General features: G+C 42.1%; 2 protein-coding genes across 7 annotated transcripts; both read left to right on the top strand.

Moving 5' to 3' along the window:
* The first annotated feature begins 1,117 nt into the window (after window positions 1–1,117).
* On the top strand, window positions 1,118–5,750 carry erich2 (glutamate-rich 2). 5 transcript variants are annotated; one of them, XR_011692958.1, is made up of 13 exons: window positions 1,118–1,271; window positions 1,900–1,942; window positions 2,131–2,179; window positions 2,348–2,384; window positions 2,503–2,542; window positions 2,634–2,694; window positions 3,222–3,258; window positions 3,349–3,443; window positions 3,521–3,645; window positions 3,840–3,897; window positions 3,982–4,053; window positions 4,147–4,415; window positions 5,127–5,748. XR_011692958.1 is itself a non-coding variant. In XM_071491965.1 (12 exons), the coding sequence occupies exons 1-12, from the start codon at window positions 1,264–1,266 to the stop codon at window positions 4,353–4,355; spliced, it is 834 nt and encodes a 277-aa protein (XP_071348066.1). In that variant the 5' UTR covers window positions 1,118–1,263; the 3' UTR covers window positions 4,356–4,650. The 5 variants fall into 5 exon arrangements, 1 of the variants encoding a protein (XP_071348066.1); XR_011692959.1 differs by having other exon boundaries at window positions 2,506–2,542; window positions 5,127–5,747; XR_011692960.1 differs by having other exon boundaries at window positions 1,222–1,271; window positions 2,307–2,384; window positions 5,127–5,750.
* A 994-nt stretch (window positions 5,751–6,744) lies between these two features.
* LOC139629382 (glutamate decarboxylase 1-like) lies at window positions 6,745–23,476 on the top strand. 2 transcript variants are annotated; one of them, XM_071491963.1, is made up of 17 exons: window positions 6,746–7,030; window positions 7,986–8,102; window positions 10,401–10,457; window positions 12,155–12,292; window positions 13,061–13,303; window positions 14,516–14,606; window positions 18,324–18,436; window positions 18,593–18,708; window positions 19,161–19,240; window positions 19,346–19,400; window positions 19,501–19,617; window positions 19,736–19,800; window positions 19,901–19,979; window positions 20,130–20,279; window positions 20,453–20,560; window positions 21,346–21,435; window positions 21,520–23,476. In XM_071491963.1, exons 2-17 carry the CDS (start codon window positions 8,027–8,029, stop codon window positions 21,691–21,693), a joined length of 1,752 nt encoding a protein of 583 aa, XP_071348064.1. In that variant the 5' UTR covers window positions 6,746–7,030; window positions 7,986–8,026; the 3' UTR covers window positions 21,694–23,476. The 2 variants fall into 2 exon arrangements, with proteins under 2 accessions (XP_071348065.1, XP_071348064.1); XM_071491964.1 differs by lacking the exon at window positions 10,401–10,457 and having other exon boundaries at window positions 6,745–7,030.
* The last annotated feature ends 90 nt before the right edge of the window (window positions 23,477–23,566 follow it).

Here is a 23,566-nt window from a genome sequence, read left to right on the forward strand (position 1 = left end):
AGTTCACAAAGTGAAGTCTTATGCTGACAAGAAATTCTGAGGAGACAACAAAGACACAACATTATAGCTTGGATTCTCTCAGACTATACACTCATTGTTAATCTTCTGCTGATTTAAACGTAACCTGGATGATATTCTCTTTGCACATCTATGTCTATGCTGGGTCTCTTCTGCTGGTGCAGTGACAAGGTAAACTTTTCTCGAGAGATCAATTGTGTCCTTTTACACTCTTGCAAATACACACAGTAGACTCACATACACACACTCACTAAAAAACACTCATGTACACGGTTCAGTGGCATGTTGGAGTGCATGAGAGGAGGCATCTCGAGGGAGCGCTCAGTCTGAGCAACTTCACTGCACTGCCTAATTGATGTGTGCTTCCTGTATGAGAGACAGAGTAGGGGGTGAGGCACCCACATGTCCAAACTAACCTCACCTTTCTCTAAACAGCGCTTCAAACTCTGGCAGAAAATGAACAAGCCTGTCAATCATGTTCTAATTTAGGCTCTGTGGGAAGTCAGAGTCTTCAGTCTCTCAGTCTGACAGTTTATATCTTCCTGAGATTTTAAGACAACCGTGAAAAAAATACAGCCAAGTGCTGAGAAGGCATGAACCTATTAACTGCACGCCTAATACCTCCATCCACACATCCTCACACACACACACACACACACACACAGATTCAAGACTGAGGGCAGCTCTCTCAATGTACGCGCACCTAATGTAGCAGTAACAGCTACTTAATGGATGAAATATGGCTGACATGGAGGGTGGTCAGAAACAGCTAGGCTATGTGTAAGAAGAGCCTGGAAAATCTTTCATCGTTTTAGCCTAAATACTGTCAACTTACATTTCTGTGCACACACAAACATTTTTGGTGGCTCTTTTATTTCACTAATGAAACAACCAAAACGACTTTGCACTACTGTTGCAAACTGAAGGGGAAGTAGACAGCAGAGTGTTGATATTAACATGTCACAATTTTTAATCAAATATTAGGTCATTACATGTGTGCCGAAAACTTTGCAGAAAACACCTGTCAACAGACTGTTTGACCTGCTCACTATTAATAATCCTGGAAATGTTCGGCAGTCCTTGAAGGCAGCATTGACTTGGTCCGTAGCTGTGGTAACGCGTGTTTACTTCCCAGTTGCGTGGCAACATCGTCTGTCGCACTGACAGCAGTTAGCTAACGACACCTAGCTAACACAGCAAGACATAAGTGGGAATTATAAATATAAGGACCGGAAGTTTACCTCCATGAGCAGGTGAGCCAGGTGTAGTTTATTAACGTGAGGTATTGTTGCTACGAGTAATGCAACTTTTTAGTTTGGTGCCTACTATACAGATGAATAAAATAAATGTTAACCCTTATAGTTACGTTCTTGTGCCATGACAAACGGTGGGATATAACTAGGTACATTTTCTCAAGAGGCTATTATATTTGAGTATTTTATATTAACGTTACTTTACACTTGTACTCCACTAGGTTAGCTATAGCTACATGGAGGCAAACATTGCACTTGTTCCACTCCACAGTAATACATCTGACAGCTTTAAGCTGATAGTTACTTTGCAAATTCAGATTATGAATTAACTAATAAATTATGATGGAACTATAACGTTAGATTAAGCTAACACTGGTGATGCTTAAAGCTTCAATAATTCAATCATACATTATATATTATTAAGATGTGGGCCATTCATAATGAGTACTTTTACTTTTGCTTCTTTAAGTATGTTTCAATTATGGTAATACTTAAACACTTTTAGTTAAGTAAAGATTTGTAGTTGTGTTTCTACGCTGGGATATTATGACTTGTTCTTGGGTAAAAGTTCTGAATACCTCCTGCATCAATGCTTTAAATGCTTTCTCTGCTGTAATTTGACCTTCAGGTTAGAGTGTTTGGGAAAATCCTCCAGTGGTTCACAGAAACAGGTAATGTCTATTGACATCATGTTGGTTTTTATTATGAATTATATTGGTCATGTTCATTTTTGCTCTTTGCTGTTCTTGAGCGTGTTACTCACTGCTATGAGGGGGTTAGCCCTCTACATATCCAATAAAAAACTGCATATTCTAAATTGTTAACTTTTTTTAATTTTTAACTCTCCCCTTGGATGTAGCTGGCAGTAGAAGTCACTTCGGCTCATGCTGAGACCCATAAACCCAGTGGTAAGAAGTAATTCAGTCTGCAAATCGGTGCACAAAACATCACATCCATATTCATTTGCATTTTTAAGTCTGAAATGACACAGAAGATTTCACTTGAGTTCTAACTTGTGCTCCTGATGGTTGTTAGCCTTTCATGGCTCAACTCATACTCTGATTATGATGTTCTAGGCACAATGGGGAAAAAGACAATCACTGATAAACTTCGGTAAGAAAATAAGACAAATCCCATCTTAGGAAACATACATTTCTGTCATAGTAGACCATGCTCATCTAGTAATTCCTACTTTTTTTATTTTTTTATTTTTATTTTTTGTTGCTTCCAGCAGGAGTCTTCCTGCTCGCACACTGCCTTGTTCTGTACAGGTAGGTATTCTGAACTAGATTACCCCAGAACTGAATTGACAGAAATACTTTTTACATCACTACTATTCTTTACATTTTTTTTATTCCCTAGGTTTCTGGCCAGGAGGCTCAAAAGGCCAGATCGCCAAGTGGGGGCGTGCTGAATACAGCAGGTATGGGATGGTGGACTCTCTGAGACTGAGGAAGAACTTATCTCATCAATACTATTTCACATGATGTTCAGGGAGAAATCTATTGCTGGACAGGATGAGATAATTAGGTTTATACAAAAAGCACACTCAGAAGACTAGAATGCAATGCTACATGTTTACGACAGTGACTCAAGCTTTATCTTGAATGAAAAAAGTCACTTCCTGTCATTACACAAAGCCACTAACTGTTATTGATGAAAGAACATTTTGTCATAAAATATGCAATCTAATTGTATCTTTTAATTTTGTCAGCATTTAGTTTTATTTACACTTACTCTGCATCAATATTGTTTTATAATATCAGGGTGCTCTTTGTTGTCTGTGTCTCCAGACAGCAAGTTTCATTTTTTATTTATTTACAACATCATAATCAACAGACTAGCTCTGTTCACACATAATTAACATTACATTAACTGCTGGGCTAAAACATGACTTGAAATGCAAGCAAGTCAAATTAAATTGCTTGTCTGTCTGTGGTTCTCTTGCAGAGTGTGCTCCAAAGGAATCCACCAACATAACACTAAGGTCTGTACTCAGAGTTTGTTTCATACAGTAGGTGATTAGACCCATGAAACATCCCCCAGATCCAGTTTTAAATCTCAAACTTGACCTCAGGGTTGAAGAACCAGCAGCGTCGACTGCAGCGCCTGATGAGGTGCTGAAACTGAAAGACTTGGGGAACACAGGGACGTCCGATTCTGCAGAAACAGGTAGGTTGTGGTAGAATGAAATGCATAGTAAGAAATATAGCGAAAGAAAAACTGATGACAGTGATAATGGTTGCCAGGAGGGAGGACATATGCTCCTCCACCAGTTGAACCTGTCTCCACGCATGAGCTGAATGAGGAGGAAGAACAGACAGAGGAAGAGGATGCTGAGGATGAAGAGGCTCCGGTGGAGCTGAAAATTGAGGTAAAGTGACCAATGACCATCATTGATTCCACACTTCATGCTCTGTTGAGAGGATGGCTTCAACTGTAGCTGTTTGTTTTTGTGCATTTCAGATGTCAAAAATATTTCAATGCTCGATTAAAGTTTGACTTTAAGTCAACTTGAATATACTAAATGATCAAAATGAAACTCAGGTGAGGGTGTTATGGTTTCAGTTCCTCAGGGCTCTGATGGACAGAGACTTCCAGCTGGCCCAGAAGTTGTGTCAGATGAGTATGTACAGTATCTTTCATCCACCAGCTGTTTGTCTGTCAGTCAATAAATCAGCCACCGGTGACGCTTCTCTCCTCATTCCAGTTCTCATCCATGAACCAGATAATCCTGAGGCCTCAGAGTTTCTCCCACTGATCCAGAGGAAACTGCTGGAGGGTGAGAGCCCCCCCCCCCCTCAATTCATAAAACCCAAAAATGCGGCAGTTTCCAAAACACACCATGAATATGTGTAATGTCTTTTTCCCTCAGAGCAAGAGGCAGAGCAGAGCAACGAGGAAGATGAAGAAGAAGAAGATGACAGTGATGATGACTCTGGAAGTGACGAGGACTCCTCTCAGAGCTCAAGCGGCTCCTCTTCATCTTGCTCCTCTTCTTCACCATCAGATGATGATGGTGAAAAAGAAGAAACACAAGTGAACAGACACAAGCCGTGTCCCCCTTCCCACATTTCCCCCTAAATCCCTTGTACCAGTCCAGCAGTGGTGCAGATGTTGTCCTATCAGCAGAGATCTTTGCAGGTAGTATCTTGTTACTTTTTGAAAATTGTATTCTGTATTTTAATCTACAGAGCTACTTTGCACAGTATAAATCAATTATGTATTTCTTCACATTTGACCTGCAAATAAAATATTAATTGTGGACAAAGCTGATGCCCTTATTACCTTGGAACATAAACTTGAGAATACAAATATGAAGCTAAGACCTTGTGGACCTGAAGAAGAAAATGTACAGATTTAGAGGCACAAGAGCCTGCTCAGATGGCTTCAACACTTCACTGAATAATCACTGGCAATGTATTGGAGATTCTTTACAATAAAGCTTCTAATTTTAAGAATCTTTATATAACGTCAACCATTCATGACTAAATATGCAAAAATCTAAGTTAATGTTTTTCTAAACCCTGTTTTTTTAAAAGCAGTTAAGAATATACATTGTAAAAACTCAATATGAAAAAAAATTAAGGCAACATTTTCCAATAATTTGTTATTGCTGTGTCTCAAATGGGTTAGTTCAGCCAGTGCACACAGTATACTCACTGGGTAGTGTTGTCCCAAACCCAACACTGTCACTGTGCACTCACCAGAAATGATGGCTGCAACAGGTGACAGCGATTGTCTCCCACCTGCTGACTGCTCTGCTCACTTGACTTGAAAATGAATGTTTTACTGTCCCGTGTGTGCACCCTGTGTCATGTGACATTGAACCTATACCACCATCTGTGCCAACAGCGTGCCCTCCTTCCTGGTCAAAATATGGAAATTCGCTGACGGTCCCTCCCCTTCTGCTACGTAGCCAAGATGGTGACAGTTGAGGATGAGAAGTGTCCATCGTTTTATACTAAACTTTATGGCTGCTTTGATTGCACCATCTGGGCACTTACAGTAAAACTGCTGCCATACTTGTCAGTGTGAATGTACTTATACACTCGAAATAGCAAGTGTGAGTATGGAAGTGAATCGAGACACAGCAGATGCGTTGGTGAACTTTGTATTGAGCAAACTCAATAATATACATCAACTGTAAGACTAAAAAATGAAGTACAACCAACATAAAAAGCCAAGAAAATAAGTTCAGCCAAATTTGGTGAAGTCAGTTTATGATCTACACCTGACGTGAACAGATTGAGTAAAATTTAGGAGAGTGGCTGTGAGAGTGGGGTTGCATCTACTGCTAAGGTCTTTTTCTTCCTCCACAATGGTGTAACGGCACCTGACTGGAAAATCAGTGCCACCAGCTTTTTATCTGAATGAACCAACCTCCGTCTGGGAGAGAATCTGCATGAGCGTCAAACTGTTCAATCTGTACAAAGTTTTATAAAAAAATTTATTTTAATAGGTAATAATGCATAGCTGAAATCTTGGTGTGACTTAAATGAACACAAATGAATGTACGATTCATTATTATTAGCATGTCTACATGTAGATAGTATGAGCAGCACCAGTTCATGCCTTGTTTGGATTAGGATTTTTTGAGCTGACAATCAAGCTTTTTATTTATTGATGTATTTAGTGATATAGCTGCTTTATGTGCAAACTATATCATCACTTTATGGGCTACACACACCCTCACACACACACATAACTAATCCCTCCGGGGGGAATCCTATCAGCCTGTATGATATTTCGATTTATTATCCCATGGCAGGGCTTCTCTTTATGAGTCGTCTCTACGCATGACTTGTGAAAAGAGAAAGTATGAGCGCCATCTGATAAAGGCTTGATAATCATTTGCAGTGGCTGGATGAACATAATGGCTGGTCTCTGCCCATTCAGCCGACCGGTACACAGGCACGAGGTTGACAGTGAGGACACTAAGTCAACGCCCGCCAGGCTGGATTCACTTTGATGTCTCGGTGTTATTGTCCATGTCAAGGTTATAAAAAGGGTGCAGGTCAAAAATTGTGATGCATGCAGTGTTGTCATCTCATGAAGGTGAATACTACAGCGTGGATGGATGGATCACGGAGGGTGCGTCCTGCTCTCCCCACCCCTTGGTGCTTAAATAAGAAATGTCTTTAATCTCAGGGTGAAATAACCTAGTTAAATACCATGAAACACCGAGCGTCCACAGGTCTATTTGAGCTGAATCAGTCACACACACACAAGTATTGGACATTCTGAATGTAGATATCTGCTGTTTCTAAAACCCTTGAGCAACCTGGGTTTTTCGTCCCAAGGTCAATTTCTGTTTCACATTCAGGTCTCCATCCTCCATCCTGTGACACCCACCCACACCTGGAGACACACACACACACACACACACACAGGGAGAGGGGTGGGTACACGTCACTGGTGTTTTTCCCTTTGCTTTTTAGGCTTCTTAAAGTGGATTGTGGCTGTCAGTGGCACTCAGGGAAGCTTCATTAGTCGTCAGAGGAGGCAAGGCTGTGACTCATGCCTGCGTGAAGAGACCAATGGGCAGCCGGAGCCTCAGATATAAATAACGAATAAAAAATATTCTTGAGGGAGAAAGGGTCACTTGCGCGCCGCTGGATGGGATTTTATTAGCGCTCCTCGTTGGTATTCCGCCGCTGCCGCCGCCGCTGGACTGCTTCTTGTCGCGCCTTTGGGTGGCAATTGTATCATCTAGTTATAGTTTCTCTGGACTCGACAACCTGTGCGCCTCCGAGCCGGTAAGATGCCTCGTCCTTTCACCTTCATGTCCATTTCCTTACAGGCAGACAGGTGATTGCTGATCATAACGTCGGAGTTATTTTTTGGGAGAAAATTACATCATATTAATTAGAAAAAAAAAAAAAAAATCTGCCACAATTCGCTGTGTTGTTTGAGAGAAATTAGTCCCAGATGAGCGGCGGAAGGAATTCATTAGTTGTCCAGTCTGTCTCTCATATCAGGATGACATTGAGTGATGATAATGTGGGAAATGCTTGTTCAAAGAGCGACTTAATTGATATGTCAATTGCTGAGTCAATAAATGAATGATGTAGGTTATTTATGTGGACATTATAGTTACATATTATCAATATTTGTTTAATAAATCAGTCTTGTTTAAAATGTGAATGATCAAGCTTTTCTATCATCTATTCATTAGAATCTTTTCATACAGACACACCTTATTTAAGTCAAGCTGAATGTGTCTGTTTTAATCTTGTTCTTATTCCTTAAAAATCTCTGCTGTTGTTTGCTGTTTGTCTGGTGCCGCTTTGCCAGACTGTCAGAGGAAAAAATGACCATTTTGCTCCAATGAACCAAAAGAATTTAATGTTACCGGGAAATCTCTTTCTTATATATTCAGCTCCCTGGTAACTTTTATTCTTCTCTAACATTGGCCCCATGTTCTGGACATTAGTGTCAGGTGCAATGCAAGGATTTTCGAGGGCTATCTCTACATAGGCATTGTGTTATCACCAGAAGTGTTTATCCTGACGCGCGTCTTGAGTCACAGCCCACTCACATGTCCTTCAGGAACGAATGGTTCCTGGCGACGCACAGTGGGTAACATCAGTTTCTGCTCATGCCTCGGCTCACCAGTCAAACTGAGCGCAGTCACTCCAATATAGAGCCTGTAAGTTGTGAGCTGGGTGAGCTGATCGGGCCATTTCTAACCGTGGACCGTTTTGTTTGCAGCTGAATTATTTCCCAGCTGGAGATCAGATAACAGAGGACTGATGGCCACGTCTGAACCGAGAGCCAGCGGCGGGGACCAGGACCCCAACTCTGCCAATTTAAGACCTCCGTCCACAAGTAGGTCCCCACACTCCCGCCTCTGTTAATAACACCGCGGTCCGGTATCGATCCCCGGGGGTAAATTCTCGTTAGGGCTGTTCCTCTCCGGCGCGGTCGGGCTGTGCTCACAGAACAGTCCACGGAGGCGGACAGGGACTCGGTGCCTTGCTCAGAGACACTTCTGCAGTGCGATCATTGCCAGCGCTGAGGCTTAAACCCCGCTCACCCCCACACACCGCTCTCTGCCTCTCTCTCCCTCTCTCCCTCTCCGTCTGATAAAAGCCACTCTCTCCCGGGCCATTTGCTGTGTGGGCTCCGTCGTTAATCATCCCGGTTAAAAACAGAGCCATCACCGCTGCCTGTCGCTGTCTGGAGGACCAGCGGCGCGCAAACAGCAGCGGACGTGGCGCAGAAATAATGCGCCATTGAGGCAGTGATATTAATGATGATCCGAGAGCCTGGTAATGATAATGTTTTAGAATAAATATGCATTTGAAATCGAAAATAAATCCTGGTTTAAATATTTTGATCTGTTTTCTCGCATCCCTTTAGTTGTCTGGGTTTCAATCAAGATTCCTCAGACAAGTTTGACAAATGTCTCCAAAAAAAAACAACAAAAAAAAAACAGTTTTTATTATTACTACTATTTATTTTTATCATAATTTATCTTAGTCTTCTTTCCTAGATTGTTCCGGGCCTTCAGGCTGCAGGTTGTTTGTCTTGAAGAAATTTTATGCTCCTCATATATATATTTTTTTTAAATAGCTAAACCTATTTAGGTGAATCCTCCATGAACCTGTGGGTTAATGAATCATTTTAAGCCTTTGTCGCATTCACTATATCCACTCCATTATAGTGCACTTGAGCTGCCATCTGCACTGCAACGCCGGGAAATAATTACAGGTTTTTGTCTTCAGCCAAATATTAGAGGAAATGGGCTACAGATCCTGAGGGCCAGTGTGCAGTTTCATTTCATATTTTTATCTTTATCAAATTAAATATCTTTGCTTTATTTATTCGTGGCCCTTGGGAGTCAATAAATGTTTCTTGTCTTAAAATATGTTATTTTAAATGTGAATTTGTACTGGGAAAAAAAAAGCCCATTAAAAAGAAGATGTTTGTTTTGTCTGACTTGCTCGTATATATACTGCTGCTGGATGTTGCCATTATCTCTCTGCCACGCTCCATCTCACGCCTGGCGGCTTCCAGAGTGTGTGTGTGTGTGTGTATGTGTCTGTGTGTGTGTGTGTGTGTGTGTGTGTGTGTGTGTGTGTGTGTGTGTGTGTGTATGTGTCTGTCTGTGTGTGTGTGTCTGTGTGTGTGTGTGTGTGTGTGTGTGTGTGTGTGTATGTGTCTGTGTCTGTGTGTGTGTGTGTGTGTGTGTGTGTGTGTGTGTGTGTGTGTGTGTGTGTATGTGTCTGTGTCTGTGTGTGTGTGTGTCTGTCTGTGTGTGTCTGTGTGTGTGTGTGTGTGTGTGTGTGTGTGTCTGTCTGTGTGTGTGTGTGTGTGTGTGTGTGTGTGTGTGTGCCTTGGCCTCAGCACCTCGATCTGTTCTCCACTTTCTCTCAGAATGAAATCGCCTCAGTAAATTTAAATACTTGTTTTTGTTTTGAAAGTTTTCCATCAGGTCCGCTCTGCCGTGCGCTCTGCTTTTTGTTCCCTCTGGCTTCTGCTCCATCTCTGCTCACGCATGTTCACGCTCGGGTGTGTGTGTGCGTGTGTGTGCGGGGGTGCGGTGTGTGTGTGTGTGCATGACGTGTGTGTGTGTGTGTGTGTGTGTGTGAGGCGCACTAAAGCCCACTGTAAGTTTCTGCATCGAGCCTGCTATAGACTCCCCGGCCACAGACATTAGCAGCTCGCTCCAGTCACATACTGTGTTTCACTCAATTAATTCCTGCCCTCCTCCGTGAGCTCATTTCACGGGTGTTAATTCCAGTCCGCCCCTTGGCTGGGTGTGTGAGCCGGCGTGGATCTGCCGGTCGGGCCACTGTCGGTCCCTATTGATTCAACTTAAATCGGAAATGTTATAAGACTCATCCCCTTATCATCAGTGGGTGTTGTGGTAAATAAAACAAGTGGGTAAATTCTCCATCAACACCTTCCATATGGAGCAAAACCGACCAGAAACCCACTGGTTAAAAATCCTCCCGTGTGAGTGTTCAGAGTCACACACCTGGCCAAGAGCCGTCCACATCACGCCTCCACCGTGCTCTCTGTGCTCCACCAGCTCCACCAGCTTTACATCCATCACCCGCCTCTATCCACGCTGTTTCCGCGGCCTGCACCTGAGAAACTCAAACGTTCATTCTGTTTTAGCTTACGAATATGCGTGGATGCACGGATGCACACGGAAACTGGGGATGAAGATTTGTGGTAAGTTTGGTTTTGTTGGGGGGTTTTAATGTATTCAATATTTTTCCACTTGATTTTTTTTTCACATCTTAGAAAAATGCTGTTTGGGAAGAACCTGGTATATTTGTGGCATCTGTCACCTACAGGCTTTATTACCGTGTCCATGATTCCTCCTTACTGAGGCTGTGATTTTTTTTTTTTTTTTGCCTCTTTTGCTTTTTAAATTTTCATCATCATATCGCTGTTATTCCTTTTTATTGTACCCGTGGTGAGGCCTTGTGAAATAGGCCACGGTGCAGGCTGTTTAGAGCAGGGCCATCCAAGACTGTCACTGTGCGTTTCCATCCTCTAAAGGTCAGTGGACATTAGCCTGTAGGTCTGGTGATGAGAGCCCCGGATCAGCCCCCCCGACCCACCCTGAACCCCCCCCCCCTCCCCCCGCCTTTCCCATTTCATCAGTAGGAGGAAAATCCACAAGACAAGCCTGGAAAACAGGCTTAAAGTCCAGACTCTCTCTTAAATTAACCAGCAAATAAAGGAGTATTTTAATTTTCCTTTCACATATTTCTTGAGTGACATTTATCTGAATGCAGATCAGTGCAGCCTTACTGTGTTACTGTAGGAGGCGGATGTGACGTTGCAGGGAAGGCGTGTTTATTTCTCCATTTGAAGGATTTTTTTTTTTCTTTCAGTGACTTAAAAATTGAAATGTATGGATAATGTTTTTCATCAGCTGGAGATGAATGTCGTGAAGATATGATCCAGTCTTTTAGGCCAATATTGGCCTGTGTGTTATGGTAGAAATCAGTTAAGACCAAAGGATCGAATATGTTTGCTATTATTCCTGAGAATGAGAGATTGACCAGTGGATTTTGATTGGTCTAAATGACATGGAAATGAAATGGGATGGAAATATTTCTATAGTATCTCTATATGAGGGTCTCAAATATTGATTTTGAATCATGTCATTTAGGATTTAATGAACAATATATTTTAAGGTTTCCAGTGAAAAATACAAGAGACATAATATTTCATAGCTCACAGATCACAGCGTGTGACCTCCACAGTGCGCACAGTCAGGCCCCACACTCTCCTGCAGATACAGCACAGAGGGCCTGTATGCAGAGCACTGATCGATCATGGGGCTCAGCACATACAGTGCAGGCCGCGCAGAGGCAGGCCGCCTCAGGGCGGTGCGCATCCTTCACTAACCCTCTTTATGGGCCGTGTTTTCATCGGCTGCGTGGGTCATCGCCTCCTGCCCACTGAGCCGGTCAGTCTGTGAGGACAGGAGGGTGCTTCCTGATCGGGGTGTGGTTGTGATGTCACAGGGTGGGACGGACATCCTAAACGCCCTTTGGTTGTGTGTGTGTCTATGTGTGTGTGTGTGTGTGTGTACATACGTGGCATATATAAGGTTGGCCTCCACCAGAAAAGCCTCTCTGATGAAAGCATTAGGAGCTGGCTTTAGATAACACAGACATTTTTAAAAGCTGCCTAACCACCTACATATGGTCAGGCTGTTTATGAACAACACAGAACATTTGGACATTCATTAACTTTACAGCAGCCTCTTTTATTTATTTATTTATTTATTTAAAGCTATTCCTTTATTCACTTTTGATTTGTAGGCCTCTCTGTTTGGGTCCCATAGTTTGGTGTGTCTGTGAGTGGGATGGAGATGTTGGGTGACCACTGCCCCCCCTCCTGTCACATAGGGTTCCTGCAGAAGAACAACAGCCTCGAGGACAAGGGGAGGCTCGCGGGCCAGAAGAACTTGCTCTCGTGCGACAACAGCGACCGGGACGCGCGCTTCCGCCGCACCGAGACCGACTTCTCCAACCTGTTCGCCAGGGGTGAGCGACAGCCCGGCGCCGCTCCCCGGAGCCCGGCGGGAAACACTCTCTAATGTTCATCCGCTGCTGTAGTGCTTTATTAGAGGGCTCCTTATTTCCAGTTCAATTGACTTCCGGTGCTTGTTGTCAAGATAAAGGTGTGAAATGCAGCTTTCCTCAGTTGTTACCATTTTTTGCTACAGGCTGCCACATTGTTCCTGGGTGCGGGTCTTCCACACCCAGTTAAAGCCCGACCTGTTTGTAGTTTATAGTTATAGAAGCCGAAGCCTGGGATTAGGTAGCTGTAGTGTTAAAAAGAGGCTCGGTTGGGCTTTTTGATTTTTTTTTTTTTTTTTTGTCGGTAAAATTGAAAACAATCACTCATGCAGCACTTTTGTGCTTTAGGAAGATTATCCTAATGTTCTTTTTGTAAAGTGTTCTCACTCTGTAATGAGTATGAATTGTTAGGAGGGTGTAAGATCGATGCACCGCACAGCCTTAGCCAAAGTGTCTGACCATATAAGGAGCTGTTTCTCAGGATATTAGGCTACTAATATCCTGTATCATAAATATTACCTTATTCGACTAGAATAATGAAACACTATTAGACACAGATCACCAACTTAAAAAATGACTTTAAAAATGACCGAATGCCAGAGCTTTCTGAAAGCTGCTGATGATTAACACGCTGACAGGCTCACACTGGCAGACAGAGGCCTTCATGGCAGGGCCAGTGTTTCTATCCGGCACCGAGGCTGAATCTCCACCGGCTCTCCCCTCACCTCTTAGACCTGCTGCCCGCCAAAAATGGAGAGGAGCCTACCTTGCAGTTTTTGTTGGAGGTGGTCGACATCCTCACCAACTACGTCAAGAAGACTTTCGACCGCTCCACCAAGGTGCTGGACTTCCACCACCCCCACCAGCTGCTGGAGGGCATGGAGGGCTTCAACCTGGAGCTGTCCGACCAGCCCGAGTCCCTGGAGCAGATCCTGGTGGACTGCAGGGACACGCTCAAATATGGCGTCCGGACAGGTGGGTCGGGACGCCTTCAACACAGAGCAGACTTCAGCTGTGGCCTTTGGAATAATTCATATGGTGGCTTATGTAACTTAAAATAGCAAAGGACAGTATGGAGACAAAAAGCAATTAACCCTTTTACTCTCTAGGTTGAAAATAGAGTTATTTATTTTTTCATCTTCATACCAACATATAGTCATATACACACTGTTAATATTAGAGCTCGAAAATTGCTTTAAAGTAATTTTAACCTATTCATGTCTCCAATAATATTCCTATGATCTATGAGTGCCCATGAGATGACAAAAAAAATGTGTCCATTTTATCACTTTCATGTAAATTAATACCGACAACATTACCGCGCAGAGGTGAATTCAACACAAACTATTAGGGAAGAAGCTGTTTTCCAGGTAGTATACAGCTTATTACGCTGACTGCTTCATTTACTGCCCTCCTGGTGATTCAGTTGACACCCTCCTTTTCTTTCCCCTCGACTTATTAAAGCGAGTGTCGCCTGAGGGGGGGTCCTAACACGGGCTGTTTGAAGCTGTTACAAACGACAGCGCTCAAACTGTCTCCTGGGTAAAATATATCAGGCAGTTTCTCCCGTGTCCACGACTCTGCAGCACCTCTCATGAGGAGACGCGCTGAGGTTGGGCTTTCGTGGAGGAGCTGTCCGCGGTACTGAAACGCGGAGCTAATATTAAATTAGTCTTTCATATTTAGTATTTATATTTGAAAGGAACTTAATATAACGAACATATTATGATTTATATTATATTATATATATATAGTATGTGAGCCACGAAACATTGCCTCCACAAGGTGCTTACATATCCATGACTGCATTTAGGCTCCAGGCCTACAGTACTGTGTGTGCAAGCACCTCAGAGTCTAAATGGCTGTCACACAGCCTTGTTACCAGTGTAATTATGGTACACTGAGCAGGCTGTGTCAGACCCCTCAGGTTTCATGGTTGACCAAGGGAATACACAGTGAAACCCAAATGACTGTGAATACTGAAATAAAGAGCAGTTTCTTTATGCTGCTCATATTGTGTTTATATTATTAGATTATTTTCAAAATCCGAATTAGGGGGTCAGCTTTATCCAGCAGGGCTTTGTAATTATTACACAGTATACTGCACAGAGTTTTCATTATTGATTTCTCTTTATAAAAACCTTGATTTCCCCATTAAGACAGCATGTGTATGTTTGTTATGTTTAGGTCACCCACGCTTTTTTAACCAGCTGTCTTCTGGTCTGGACATCATTGGTCTGGCCGGAGAGTGGCTCACCTCCACTGCTAACACCAACATGTAAGTCCGGCAGTATGCTGCTCTCTTTGTTTGCATGCTTGCACGTGACACAGATTTCTGTACAGGGGAAAAACCTCTGTATGCCATGACAACTGAGATTTCCTGTTTGTAGGACACTGGAAATAGGTCCCAGTCATCACCATATCAAGTCATTATGGAAAACACTTATGGTGTTCCCCTCAGCTCGCTCCTCCATTGGTTACAACATCCTCTGAGGGCAGTTATATAAAGTGTTTGGTTTGTCCTGTAGAGACTTTGTGTTGACAGACGGTAGACTGCCACTGTGTACTGTATATCGGAGGCAGCCCAGCCCCAGGGGTGGTTAGATTGCATATTGATCCCAGGTCACAGTTACATGGTGGCCCAGTCTGATAGAGGGCATGAACCACATCAACATCACACAGTCCCAACACACAGATAAACACACACACACACACACACACACACACACACACACACACACACACACACAATCACAAACATGCTGTAAATAAACTATAACTCTGTGATCACTAGAATAGAATGAGGAACGCCCTACTACTGTACAATATCAGAATACACACATGTCCACACACACACACACACACACACACACACACACACACACACACACACACACACACACAGAGAGAGAGTTACATGCATAGGCATAAACATTTTGGCTGGTAAAACAACTCTGTCAATTCATTCTTAGTGGAGGGATGAATAAATCTGTCATTGAAGCTGATTTCCCTACTTGTTTAAGGCTGCAGCTAATGATTATTTTCATTATCAAAGAATCTACCAATTATTTGATTAAGTGATTAGTTGTTCCATCTAAAAAAGTAATACTTAATGAAAAAAAATTAATCGATCAATTTACTAATTTATTTAGCTCTATTATGTATGAGAGAGAAAAAATCTGGTCATGACAATTACAGTGTTTATGGTTATATCAACAATGTTTATACATTTTATTATATATTTATATATTTTAATGGTTTTAGTCTTAATTTATTTTATCATATGCTGCTATGGGGATTGCTGCCAATCATAATTTTGTTGTATATTTATTTACATTGACAATGAAGAATCTATCTATTTATTGATCAATCTGTACTGACTAAGCTGCCGACAGACAGAAGACCAGAAAACTGACTACTGAACAACAACTGAAATTGTTGTTGACTAACAACAATTAAAACAGAGATTTCAAAGCAGAACTAGTCATTTGAACACAACAAATCTGCAGGACTTTGATGACACTGATGTAGAGACATGTTGACATCCTGGAGTTTCATGGTACAATCTGACATGAAGCTGCACAGACAGCAGGACCTATGTATTATACAGACTAGACAGTGGGAGGAAGACAATAGACTCCAGTCCACTTACACAAAATGAGCATTCAGTATTCTCTAACTGTTGTGGCCACTGTCATTTCTTCTAAAGATAATAAACCTAAAGCTGAAGGAAAATTGAGACACTTAATTCATCCCATTTCTCAAAACATTAGTTTAGGAACCCCCCTCCCCCCCTTAGGAAAAACTTTCCCATCTCATCTCCTGGTTGGAAGAATGCCCCAAGAGACAGGGCCATTGAATTCACACACTCACACACACACGCTCATGCACACTTTCATAATGACTCGTACACACACAGACACACACGCACACACCAGCTCTGGCTGTCCCAGATACAGCAGCTAAGGTTTCCAGTCCATTGACTGCAGGCTCATTGTGAGCTGGTCTTAGCAGATAGGCCAGCTGGGCCCCACACTGACACACAATGTCCTCCGGCTGCACAGAAAACCCTGCCACACTGTGGAAACTGACTGCTGCAGCTCCCTGTGGAGTGCTCATTCTGGCTCTATTGTCCCTGTGGATACAGACTGACTCAGTGGTCCTTTTAGAGGCTGAGAGGAGAGCGTGGTTGGGGGTCACAGGGTTAGTCACATAGAGACACACGCACACATGCATTCAAACACAGACTCACACACATTGAGTGCCCTTGATGACGGTAATAAGGGCATTTAGGGGCTGTCCCTGGAGACAGGCAGGTGACTGAGGGGTAATTTTCACCCTGAAAAGACCAATGATTGGCTCTGATTGTGATAATGATCACCATTATTGTCATTACAGCGTGAAATGACTCACGGAGGGAAGGAGAATTTTAAAAAGGTGCACTGGTTTTGTCCCTTTTCTGATGTGGTTGGGATGAATTTTAAGGGAAAATGAAAGAGAGACATCCAGGATATTAAATATTTTTCTGCTCCTTATATGAACCATAATTCCAGTATATTAAAGTACACTCTGTTTCTGAAATCAGGGCAGTGAGAGGCTGCAGAGTGAGACATTTTGTCTTCTTTGTGATTTTATCCCCTGTTGTGGCTGTTCATGGTCAAAGCCCAGCAGTCATTATCTGGTCTGGTGTATTGACTAGAAGCTAATGTTCCAATCAAATCCATCCCGTGGGTTTCTCCTCACCAGGCATAATTACACAAGAAAAATGTGTTTGTCATCTATTTTTCTACATTTTTATGTTTTTTTCTTTCCTTTTCTTTTTGTTCTCAACCATTGCTGTCACTCTCTTTTCTTTTTTCTCCTATTTTCTTCTTTTCGTCTTGTCCTCTTTTCTCTTCTGTACGCTTTCTTCGCTCTGCTTCCACATCCTCCCCTCCTCTTCTTTTGTTGTCCTCATGTCACAGTTTCCTTCGGTGCATTGTCTCCCTACAGCTCCCCGTCCTCACAGCTTTTATCTCCCCTCCTTTCTACCCTAACTACAAAATGCTTCAGTCCTCGTTTAGATACCTACTTGTGAAAAGAAAAAGAAGCAGAGAGGAACTGAAGAGGAGAGGAGATAATGTTATTGTTGTTTTAGATGGTGATGGTGGCGGCTGATGGAAGTGGGGGAGTGTTGTGTAACTGGCCTCATTGGAATCAGGGTAAACAGGGATCAGTCCTAAGGGTGTGTGTGGGAGGTGGTGAGATGGCCTGTCAGTTAGCAAAGAGAGCAAAAGCTCAGGCTCTCTGTGACACATTTAACCTACTTTAGCTTCTCCAGGAGTTTAGCTCTTGTGTTGTCTCTGTTATCTTTTGTTGAGAGGGTGGACACACATCTATCGTTTTTTAAAAAGCTGTTTTCTGTCTCACATCTTATTGTGTTGTGAAGATTATTTGCTGTCTTTTAATCTTTTCCTTTCTTGTGATGACAGAATAACATTAATAATCATGGCCTCTCCTTCAGTTCCTGTATTTTGGGGCCAGCAGAAGCCGTTATCTCTTTAAAACACTCTCTCTTCCTGTCTTTCTCTCTCACACACACCCCCACACACACGTACACATTCACGTCCTCTCGGCCATCAAATCAGCCCCATTCAGGTTTGCCACTGAGATTGGCAGGATTGACAGATAGCCATCAGAGCTTTGTGTGCTTTAATTAAACTACTGAATGATTTTCGAAGGCATTTGAATATTAATGTTTGCTGCACAACTCCTATCAGACACTTTTTAATTAGCCCAGTCAGCACAAGCTCCAGTTTGTGCTCTGTGGAAGGAATTATAGCAAAGCTAATGAAATGTGTGTGTGTTGGCGTGATTTGGCCTTTCTAATCTGCCAGTGTGTGCACAAGAGTCTTCTTTTATTCTTCTTGCTCACAAAGCAGTTGCTAACAACTCGTCTGTTGCAGTGATGTTGAATGACATGCTATATTCATCAGTTTTGTGACATGATTGACAGGTTCACCTATGAGATCGCTCCAGTGTTTGTGTTGATGGAGCAGCTGACTTTGAAGAAAATGAGAGAGATGATTGGTTGGCCAGACGGAGAGGGAGATGGACTCTTTTCACCGGGTGGGTCTATTATAACAGCATCGAATTCCATATATTATAATACAATTACTTTTCAATAAACATGGACACCGTCAAGTCATATCAGTTTTGGTTGTAATACTGCAGTGGTGTTCATTCTGCTGTCCATGGTGCTCATGTGTTGTCTCTACTCAACAGGGGGCGCTATCTCCAACATGTACAGTGTCATGATTGCACGTTACAAGTATTTCCCAGAGGTCAAGACCAAGGGCATGTCTGCTGCTCCCCGCCTGGTCCTCTTCACATCTGAACATGTAGGTGACCATGAACAGACACATATCTCACACTTTTCTGGTGTTTTATTTGAAGTGTTGATGTCCATAAGAAGATATATTTGTGGTTTTAAGTACCAAAAACCACCTCAATGTAGTTTTGCATCTCCTCTCTCAGGCTTCTTTGTGGAGCTCTAGCAACAACAAGTTGGTGAGCCAGTCAGAAGAGAGGCTCTGGGCCTCTCTATGTTGAGGCCACTGAAGAAGTCCTGTAGTAATCAGTATTTATATTTGAATCAAGGAAATGGCTCTTTAAATAGATTTGTGTTTCTTTTATGACATCTAGTTTTGTCTATAAAGAACCGTGCAGTCGACAACATATCAGCCAAAAAGACAAAGCTCATGTAGCAATTAGCTCACAAAATCTCCACTCTGCTTGAGTTTAGCTGTTTCACGGGCCAGTGAATTATTGTGCTAATGTGTGTTCCCCTCAGAGCCACTACTCCATAAAGAAGGCAGGAGCTGCTCTGGGCTTTGGCACTGAGAATGTGATCCTGCTGAGCACAGATGAGAGGTACGGGATTTGCTGTAAAACTTTAAAGCCACAATCAGTATAGAAATTGTGTAAAAACAGTGTCATAGAGTCATGATGCACATACATTGCTCTGCACTCTTTCAGGGGGAGAGTCATTCCTTCAGATCTGGAGGCCAAGATCATTGATGCTAAACAGAAGGTCAGGATCATTCTTTTGTTTTCTTTTGCTTTAATTTGCTTTCTCTCTTTTTTTTTTTTTACCAAGATTTTGTCCTTGTGTTTGTGTGGTGATTCTGCAGGGTTACGTGCCATTGTTTGTGAATGCCACAGCTGGTTCAACTGTGTATGGTGCATTTGACCCCATCAATGAGATCGCTGACATCTGTGAGAAGTACAACTTGTGGCTCCATGTTGATGTAAGTAGCTGACACTGGGTCATATATATATATATATATATAGTATTTTGATAGTAGCCGTAGTGATATGCCCTTGTCTGTGTACTCTTACGTAACAGTAACTGTCTTGTTTCCTCAGGGAGCGTGGGGTGGTGGACTACTGATGTCCCGGAAGCATCGCCATAAGCTGAGTGGAGTTGAGAGGTTAGTACACAGAGATTGATGATTTGGTCTGCATCATTGTTTAAAGGAAACTCTCAGTGTAACTACATCAGTACATTAACACATATATTTAACTTTGCAGGGCCAACTCTGTCACGTGGAACCCTCACAAGATGATGGGCGTGCCTCTACAGTGCTCTGCCATCCTGGTCAGAGAGAAGGTACGGTAAAGACACACACACAACACATACACACACACACTTTCTCATAGTACTAGCGGTCCATTCAATTTTACCTGGTGCTAACACGCCGTGAGCAGAAGAGTGGATGTAAAAGAGGTGAACAGTGTGTGGATTTGTGTTGGTCTGCAGGGAATCATGGCAGGCTGTAACTCCATGTGCGCTGGCTACCTGTTCCAACCGGACAAACAGTATGACGTTACGTACGACACAGGAGACAAAGCCATCCAGTGTGGACGACATGTCGACATCTTTAAGTTCTGGCTCATGTGGAAGGCCAAGGTGAGATGAAGTGAAACAGATACATACAGGTATATTGGCTTGAACCAACATATTAAAATGTCTTCAAGCTAAAAGGAACTGACATAGTGTTAATTTGAACAGATGCTGTAGCTTTATACTCAGTGTTCTTTTTTGCTGTAATTATTGCCTTACCAACTTTTCTTCCCCCGCAGGGCACCATTGGGTTTGAGCAGCACATTGACAAGTGTCTGGACTTGTCTCAGTATCTGTACAACAAGATCAAGAACAGGGAGGGATATGAGATGGTGTTTGATGGAGTGGTGAGCATCCCTAATTTTCTGTTTTATCAGTGTTAAATGAATTACCCGGGAAAATTCAATTATATCTTTTTTGTTTTCATAAGCAATACTGGCATGACAGAAACAATTTTTGGGTAATACAATCAAAAAAAAAAAGAGCTGCAATTAAAATTATGTTCATGTTTTCATAATTTTAAAGGTCTCATATTTTAATATTTTCTAATGTTTTATTTGAAGTGTTAATATCCATAAGGAGATACATTTGTGGGGTTAAGAAACAAAAACCATCTCAGTGTAGTTTTACATCTCCTCTCTGGAGCTCTAGTAACAACAGGTCAGTCAGCCAATCAGAAGAGAGGATCTGAGTCTCTCTGCTGATTTGCTGTTTTCTGAGTGAGCCAATAAAAGTGTAGCAGATTTCAGATAAACACTCAGAGAAACCAAATCCTGCAAGGCTGAATGGTGGGTCCAGATTTGCTGGGCTGAGAGTGATGACTGCTTTGTTATGACATCACAAAGTTACAGAAGTCCTGACAGCTCGTTTTAAGGCTCAGTTTCTGAATACAAGCTGTGTGCATTTCTCTGTGGACTGAGGCTTTAATACTTTCACAGTGTTAATATAGAACCTAGACCTGCTTTATAATCAAAAAACACATGGACATCTAACTTTATACAATATGGGACCTTCATGTAACTCTTCTCTGTCACAGTATTGCTCCTGCTGTTTTTCCACTACCTCCATCTTTCTTCATTTTCTCTGTGTGTGTAAATGAAAAAAATGTAACTGTGTTTTTTTCTGTCTGTAGCCCCAGCACACCAATGTTTGTTTCTGGTATATACCACCCAGCCTGAGAGGCATGCCAGCCGGCGATGAGCGGCGAGAAAAACTCCACAGGGTACATCAGCATTCACATTTACACCACCTGTTCTAATCATCAACCGATGGATGATGTTTTTATAACTATTGTTCACTCCATCAGGTGGCACCAAAGATCAAGGCCATGATGATGGAGTCAGGGACCACCATGGTGGGCTACCAGCCTCAGGGCAATAAAGTCAACTTCTTCCGTATGGTCGTCTCCAACCCGGCAGCCACCCAGTCTGACATCGACTTCCTCATTGATGAGATTGAGAGGCTGGGCCAAGACCTGTAGGCCGCAGCCATCACTGCTGCCTGGAGGTCTTTTATCTGTTTCCAGTCAGGTGAAACAATCACAGTGCTGCAGACGGAGTAATGACAGGACATGTTTTAGGTTCTATCTGTCTCCGCCTGAAGCATTTTGATTGTTTCTCTGGCTGAAGAGAAACTAGCAACGAGAGAGACTTTGAGTTTCTTACTAACTCTGTCCCACATAGTTCCTCCCATAGAAAAAATATATAAACCAGTATCTGAAAGCTCCAGGTACAACAAACATGCTCTAATGTATGTGTGTGCTGTGGAATCATGTTATGTATGTTTGCGTGTGTGTGTAAAATCTAGTTTTTCGTCCGATGTAGTTTGTCTTTTAATGTGTGTGTGTGTGTGTGTGTGTGTGCCTGAACACGTGTGAATGTGATCAAACAACGAAAGGGAGAAAAGCACAGATCAAAATATTACACAGTATCATAAATTATTCTGCTGTATCATACATTTGCTACACACAATTGAATCATTGGTGCTTTCAGCTGTATATATATTTACTCTTTAGTGCACCGGCCTACTTGTCCTAAACCAGTGTCCGAGCCCCTGAAGCAGTGTGTGTGCAGGTGAGCATGTGGCACACTGAGTGTATCCTGTCGTGTATTTTAGGCTAGCCACTGTGTTAAAAATAAGCTAATGTGCACACCATAGGTACCAAGTGTGTTAAACTATGAGGTTTGATGTAACCTCCAGCAGCTGATCTGCAGTCTGCAATATTTTCCCTCATAGAAGTTTAAGATTAAGATTTAAAATGTCTGCAGCTTTCCCAAGTCCGTGACAACGTTTAACCCGTAAAACGCTGGCTCGTTGTCTGTTTCATGCAATCATGTGATGCCCATATGTGTTTATAACATTGTTAAAATATTAATATTTGATTAGATAAGAACAAATATTTATTGCATTTTCACTGTTTGCAGATTCAGGTATTTTTTTGTAAATGTATCTTTATGTGTATTACATTGTAATACATTTGTAAATGTAATCACAGGAACTTAAGTAAAGTTTATTTATAGTGATTTTGTCAGCCAAAGAAAGAGAATCGGGAACAGAGCAATCCATCGCCCTTCATATATAAATTATTACAGATTATAGGTGTTTGTAAAATGTTACCTATTGACCCTTGACTGCGATGCAATTTCTATGGCGTGTTTCTTTCTGTGATTGTGAGTCTTTCTGACTGAATGTTTTGAGATGACTGACTGGCCTTCTGGTGAGATTAAGAATGAAGTCTATATAATCCTCTGGCAGTTGTGCTGGTCTTTTATTTTAGAGAGAAGCACAAGGATGTGAGAATGTACTCTCCTCTCGAGACTAGGAAGAAAGGATTGTTGTATCTGTCTGAATCCTAATGCATTTACTGTAATATAGTATATTAATTGTAATACATATTACCTGTATTCTCAGTGTTATAGGAGCTCAATGGAATATCTTATATGAAGAGTTCCTGTTTGTGTCTTTGCACAATGTTCACCTTTCTTTCTTCCATTGTAAATGGATGTGTACTATGGCAGTATTATATAAGAGTTATGTTAACAAAGTATTTATGGTATCTAGGGACCATATGTGAATGGCACAATTGCATAAATCATATTTAAGATAATCTGTGTACTGTATGTGACCAGTGACTCCTGTACATGACCAGTCCCAGCTGTAAGGGAACGTTTCCCAGGAGGTTTTCAGTAGGCACTTTAACAGAATCATACCATCTTGAAAAAGATCTTTAATAAAGTCTATTAAAGGAAACCAAGAAGGGAACCGGGTCTGAATTATCCTCTCTTTCTTCTTTCACACACTTATTTTGCTCTGTGGTTTCTCAAACCACACTATCATGAAGAGGATTTTGGTCT

This window comes from Trachinotus anak, unplaced genomic scaffold, assembly GCF_046630095.1.
Source record: "Trachinotus anak isolate AG129_WGS33_773 ecotype Australia unplaced genomic scaffold, CSIRO_AGI_Tana_v1 ptg000012l, whole genome shotgun sequence".
Taxonomy (NCBI): domain Eukaryota; kingdom Metazoa; phylum Chordata; class Actinopteri; order Carangiformes; family Carangidae; genus Trachinotus; species Trachinotus anak.